The sequence below is a fragment of the Astatotilapia calliptera genome, chromosome 4 (assembly GCF_900246225.1).
Source record: "Astatotilapia calliptera chromosome 4, fAstCal1.2, whole genome shotgun sequence".
In the NCBI taxonomy this organism is placed as follows: Eukaryota; Metazoa; Chordata; class Actinopteri; order Cichliformes; family Cichlidae; genus Astatotilapia; species Astatotilapia calliptera.
Genome location: NC_039305.1, coordinates 33,391,970 through 33,398,046, shown reverse-complemented (window position 1 = coordinate 33,398,046; position 6,077 = coordinate 33,391,970). Strand labels below are relative to the sequence as shown.

The following is a 6,077-nucleotide window of genomic DNA, read 5'->3' as shown; positions in this document are numbered from 1 at the left end:
TTTCTTGCACTTGTACATTGTTTTGCACTTTGCTGCTTCTCATCGTGGCCAGGACATCCGTGTAAAAGACGTTTTCTAATCTCAATGGAGATTTTGTTGCTGGTTAAATAAAGATTAATGAAAGAATGTTTGAAGGTTTGTGGTGACGTCAGATAATAAATCCCGACAAAGTGGTTAAAGCAGAAGTAACAAGCCCGTTTATTATTGTTAGGAGTGGAAAGTACAGGCAGTAGCGGTGTTTGATACGGCGACACGGGCGGTTGCCCGGGGCGGCATCGTGGTGGGGGGGGGGGGGGCGGCATCACGGGCATCGGCAAAGAAAAAAACAAAACAAACAAAAATAATGCTCGTACTCATGCTGCCCCGACATCAGCCAGCGCGTATTGGGAATGGCACAGGCACCGATCGGTTTTTTATCGCCCCTTTGCTGGGAGTAAGGGCGCCCTCCGTTTGCGAGGTGCGCCTGCTGCTTGTGGCACAGGGAGGAGAGGGCGGGGCGGCGGGGCACCCTGGTGCCAGAGCCACCAGAGGTTTCCATCAGGCCTGAAAGGGATTAAAACCACACCCATACGCTAGAGATGCAACATGAGGAATGTGTGATCACGATAGGAGCTCATGCATGCATGAAACAAAACAAAGAACAATTAATAAGCCACGATTTCTTTAGAAGAGTGTTCAACAAAGACAGCCGAGCCCACAGGCACTACCTTTAATAAAGCAAGAATGCAGGAATGCATGACGCCTTCTCTTTCCCAGCTTTTTTTCTCCCCACATCAGATTCAAGCTCCAGCAAGCACGTGCTACAAATAATCAGTTGGTGCCAGTGTCAACACCCCCTCACCCACCCCTCCTCTGGATGGGAGAAAAAAAAATCTATACGTAGATGATTTTCACAAGTTGTGAAAGCTGTACAACTTCCTTTTAAAACCCATTTCCTCGTTTGATCACGCCCCTTTTAACACCAACAACACACACACTGCTGTCCATCTCGCCCTTACATCAAGGACATTTTACTACAGTCAGCAATTCTTCAGTGTTCACTGACACCCGACTCACTCAGCTGGCAGAAGAAGCATTTTAGTTCTATCTGACAGAGGACACTGACGATGGAAGACAGGAAGACCCCACAGAGGACTCGTGGGTGCAGTGCAGGGGCTGGTGTGACAGAGGATGCTGTGGGCGGATGAGCCGCTGTAGCGACTCCTAAAGGAGCAGTAGCAACAGCCGAAGAGGGAGGGGGGGAAAGGAGGAGGCTCCTCCTCCCTCCGTTGATACGTCAGCAGCGGGATTGCGGGGTGTTTCCGGAGCTCCTCGCTCACGTTCACTCTTCTCCGGTTCAGGATCGAACCGGTCACGTCTTCGCGGAGCGCCTTTGAAACGAAGCTACGAGGATTCCCTGTGTGGTGGACTTGTCCCAGGATGACTGCGCTGACTGCGGGAACAGGCATGGAAAGACCGGCAGGTGAGACATGTTCATCTTTGTCCACCAGCAGAAGCGCGCTGGCTGACCCGAGAGCTGCGCCGACAGCCGCCGTGTGTGCCGGGAGCGCACACGGCGGCTGTCGGCTTAGTCCTCCTCTGGGATTCCGGCTCCTCCTCGTTCTCTAGAGACAAAGGCTTGTGTGTGCGCGCGTGACTGTGACCTTTTTGTGTGGAATATGCGAGTCTTCAAAGTAAATAAGAGCTTTTATTGGGGAAGTCACAGTTGACACTAGTTTGTGCTTTGATATAAACATAGTTTGTTTGATTCTGTTGTCGTTACTTTGTCTGTAGCACTGCTTCAGAGGGCCAACTGTGAGACATGATACTAAGTGCGCAGAAACCAGAACAGGTAGTGCAGGATTCCTCCGGTTTCCCTTCCCGAGCCTGGTTTTTCCAGCTCTGTTTTGGGCACAGCTGGAAAAGACTGGAAATAGAAACTCCACTGGTGTTGCTGAAGATGCTCACGGAGGCAGGGCCGTTTGTTAAACGCTGACTCGAGTTTTCATCTGTCTGTTCTTTTGTCTTCAGGTCCTCAGTGACTGCAGCCAGGCAGCCTGCCCTCCCCCGTAACCTTTGAAGTGAGGCCAGGGTGTGAAGTATTTTCCAACCAAGTAAACGCTTCAAACACCTTCAGAGCCCCCTGACACACACTCTCGCTGCCAAGGATGCAGAAAGCAAGCTGACCCTGGACACAAGTAAAAAGCAGAATAGTAACAAGCCAGAGGAGATAACCAGATCTGCTTTATTCATTAAGAGCGGCCACTCCATCACAGGGCACAAACATGGGGAACCAGCTAACAGGCACGGCCCCTAACAGCCCATTCCTCCCCAACTTTCAGTCACTGCATGTGGTGGTGATTGGTTTGGACTCTGCAGGGAAGACCTCCCTGCTCTACAGACTCAAGCTGAGGGAGTTTGTTGAGACCAGCCCCACCAAGGGATTCAACATGGAAAGGATTAAAGTGCAAATCGGACACTCCAAAGCCAACACCACAACTTTCCAAGTGTGGGACGTTGGTGGTCAGGAAAAGCTGAGGCCCCTCTGGAAGTCGTACACTCGGAGGATGGACGGGCTGGTGTTCGTGGTGGACGCAGCGGAGATGGAGCGCATGGAGGAGGCCAAGGTGGAGCTCCACCGGATCACCCGGTCAGCTGAAAACCAGGGGATTCCTGTGCTGGTTCTGGCAAACAAACAAGACCTGGATGGAGCGCTGTCATCTACAGAGGTAATTATCAAATATGAATGGCCGGCATTATTGCTCTGGGCACAGCATCTACTTCTTATTGTTCTTTTTTAGCTCTGTGGCTGTGGTTGGAGGTATAGTCACTCTACACTTGCAGTACACTTCCACCCATCAGTTTGCGTGGGGACTTCCTTCGTAGCATGTTAGGTAGGTTGGTGATTTTAGGCTGGCTTTGGATGTGAGGTCAGTAAAATCCTTTAAAGTGCATAGAGTAATGCTCTGTGTGAAAGGCTGGTTAGATGTGTCGCTGTCCTCGGCTGTGCTCACAGAGGTGGCAGAGTAGAGCAGGGACCGTAGGCAGTGTCGGGCCAAGGCAGAAGTCACCGGGTGGGCGAGTACTTCTCAGTGCTGGAGCAGCAGCTGATTATGTATTTGTATTGTTCTGGCCCAGCCTACAGAGCGCAACACGAGAAAGATAGGAACGTCCAACGCTGCCAACAACTGAATATTATATTTATGGTTAGAGAAAGGAAATGTCGGGGTGGGAGTGATAAAGCCTCCGACCTGTCTCTAACCTAAACACCCTACAGCTGCCAGGTCAGTCAACAAAGGTCTATAAAGTATATACAAAAACAACGAGTCTAGCTCATCTAGCCACAGGAACCTCACCACACACAGTACACAACTTAATACAAAGTACAGGGTTAAACGTATTTGGAAGCAGGAAGTAGGCAGGGCCATGCCAGTCTTGATGTGTCCCAGTTTATAGCCAGCCCCATTCAGTCTTGCAGCCGTCAGCCTCCACCTGGAACTTGCATTAGCAAAAACAGGAGAGAAAAAGAACACCACCACTCTCAGGCTGGAGGAGCAAAAACAGCTCACAAAATGATGACATGGGTCATAACAGTTTGTGTTTCAGCCTCGCTGAGCCCTCAGAGGGCAGACGCACATACATTGTGATGTTTGTTATTAAAAGAATACATGGATGTGCACATTTGAGGCTACCCTGCCAGCACAAACACAGTGTAGCTGTGGGAGGCACTGAGTGGGCTGGAGCAACAGGTTTGCATGTAGCAGGAGTTCAGCATGATGTGGGTGCATCATGTGCATGAAGTTCCAGTTTTGTGGATGAACACATTATTTTCTTCGCCCTACACCTGAGCCAGCAGAGATGGCAACAGCACAGAGTCACACATGAAGCGACAGATGTGCCGTCGCTGCAGGGTGACCTCCGTAAACTGCAGCATCAGCACAACTGTAAAGTGAAAAAATGCTGTTTTTGTTGGTCTGTCCTTTTGTTTAGAGGATAGTGCGGTTAATGGTGTGTGCTTTGTTTAGCCTCATCACTCCTGCAGAAACATGCGTACGTCATCCTTTAGGACCTGCTTCTGAAAGCGACTTTCACACTCAGAGTTCGTAGCTTATTGCTTCCTATGACGCGGTTGGGACTAACCTCACTTTTCTCGTTTAAGGTGGAAAAGGTGCTGGGCCTCCACGAGCTGAGCTCCTCCACCCTGCACCACACGGAGGGCTGCTCAGCACTGAATGGTCAGGGTCTGCAGCCCGGCCTGGAGAAACTCTATGAGATGATTGTGAAGAGGAAGAGGATGCTCCGACAAAGCAAGAAGAAAAGCTGATGGAAATAAAGGGGTGCAGGTCAATTTGTGAGCACTTGTGTCTGTGACACTCGGGGAACTTGGTGAATGTGGGAAAACCAGAAAGAAGCTGGTCAGTCCTGTGGATCAGGTGCAGTGTTTCCAACCAAGTGTAGACTCTGTTCCTGGAGACATTTGGACCTTTGAAACTGCTTCTCATTGTCTTTAACTCTCAGAGGACCACAGAGCTCTGCGGAGGGAGTGACCGCGCTGCTGGCAAACACTCACTGAAGCACGCACTAACGTCGAAGGATGTTCGGTTACTGGTGCAGACGGCCCGTGTTACACCCGATCACCTAAATCTTCACCCTGCCTCAGACTGAGCAACACTTCTGTGCACCCACAGGAACTTCCTGTGTTTGAATCTGCCCGAGCATATCGCTGTCACTCTCACCGGGCTTTGCTCCTCACAGCTGGATGTTTCTGGATTGTTAAGTTCAGACAAGTTTTTACAATGGCTTCATACTGTTTTGTAAAATATGAATAAATTGAGCAACGTTAGCATTGTTTCCCTGAGAACATTGTTTTATTCATCGTGCCCTGGGAGCCTGTCCCAGCTGCCACAGAAGCGGGGTACACCTGGACGGGTCACCAGTTCACCCAGCCCCACTAACCTCAGTAGTATCCATGCAGACGCGGGAGTCTGCTGATGTTGTTAGCCTAACCCTAACACATGTCTGCATCTCCTCAGTGAATATTAAGATGTTTATTTAATGCCATATTAATTTAATGATGTTCTGTTTTTTGTCTTGTAATTATTTAAATCAGGCTCATGGTTTGCTGAAGTCTTTCTCGGCTGTCACACCCTGTACAGCTCGATATGTATAAACTTAATTCTCCTGAAGTTGTGTAAAATGAGTTGCATGAAAACACCAATGCGATGTGCACACAGCGGAGGTGTGGTGCCATCTTTGAGCTTTACAGTACTACAGATTGAACACACACGTGTGATTTGGTACTCTATAAATAAAGCTGAGTTGAACTGAATCCTAATAAAACTTGTGCTTTTTGCTGTGATGGATGGACTCGGTGTTTTACGATTCTGTTGGCAGCCTCTGAAATTCACGCAGCGAAGCTTCACACAGGAATGTGAAACACACCCACATAGCTGTCTAAATACCAAACACTCATTCCTGTTTAACACCATTATTCTGGCTCTGATTTCAAGACCATTGAATACATACGAGCACGTCTGAATGGAAGCCAGGGACTCACCATATATACTGTGCATGTCTTTGGACTGTGGGAAGGAACCCATGCAGACTCCACCCAGGAAGGCCCCAGCTAGGGATGGTTGGCAGCAGATCCTCTGGGTGTGAATGACCATGAGTTATTATCATCACTGATGAATTACTAACAATAGTCCATACAGATATTCCAAAGTGGAAAGGCATTCTTCAGCCATCCCACGAGGAGTTTAGACAAAGCTTAACCCCCCTGGTATTAAAAGCCTGCTGTGCCCACTCAGTCAGCTCCTCAGTCAATGCAATTATCCTGATTGGAGGCTCCCCCCTGCTGCACCTCAGCTGTCGGAGCAAAAAGTAAATAGCATGATTCCCTGTGCACACGCATACTTCATGTATGCGTGTGCACAGGGCGTGTGTGACTTCAGGTGTGACTTGCAATGTTAATCCACAGGTTGAAAAAGGAAATGCTATTCAAAGAAATCACCTCAGTGTTACAAGCTCTTCTTGAATGTGAAACATGAGGAGGATGTGCATACTTCAGGCTACTGATCGAACTGCATGCCCATGGG

The 6,077-nt window shown here is 49.1% G+C and overlaps 1 protein-coding gene across 1 annotated transcript; it reads left to right on the top strand.

Moving 5' to 3' along the window:
• Positions 1-1,190: 1,190 nt before the first annotated feature.
• On the top strand, positions 1,191-5,308 carry LOC113021505 (ADP-ribosylation factor-like protein 4D). Its single transcript, XM_026166272.1, has 3 exons — positions 1,191-1,462; positions 2,011-2,708; positions 4,139-5,308. The coding sequence occupies exons 2-3, from the start codon at positions 2,265-2,267 to the stop codon at positions 4,301-4,303; spliced, it is 609 nt and encodes a 202-aa protein (XP_026022057.1). The 5' UTR covers positions 1,191-1,462; positions 2,011-2,264; the 3' UTR covers positions 4,304-5,308.
• Positions 5,309-6,077: the final 769 nt, after the last annotated feature.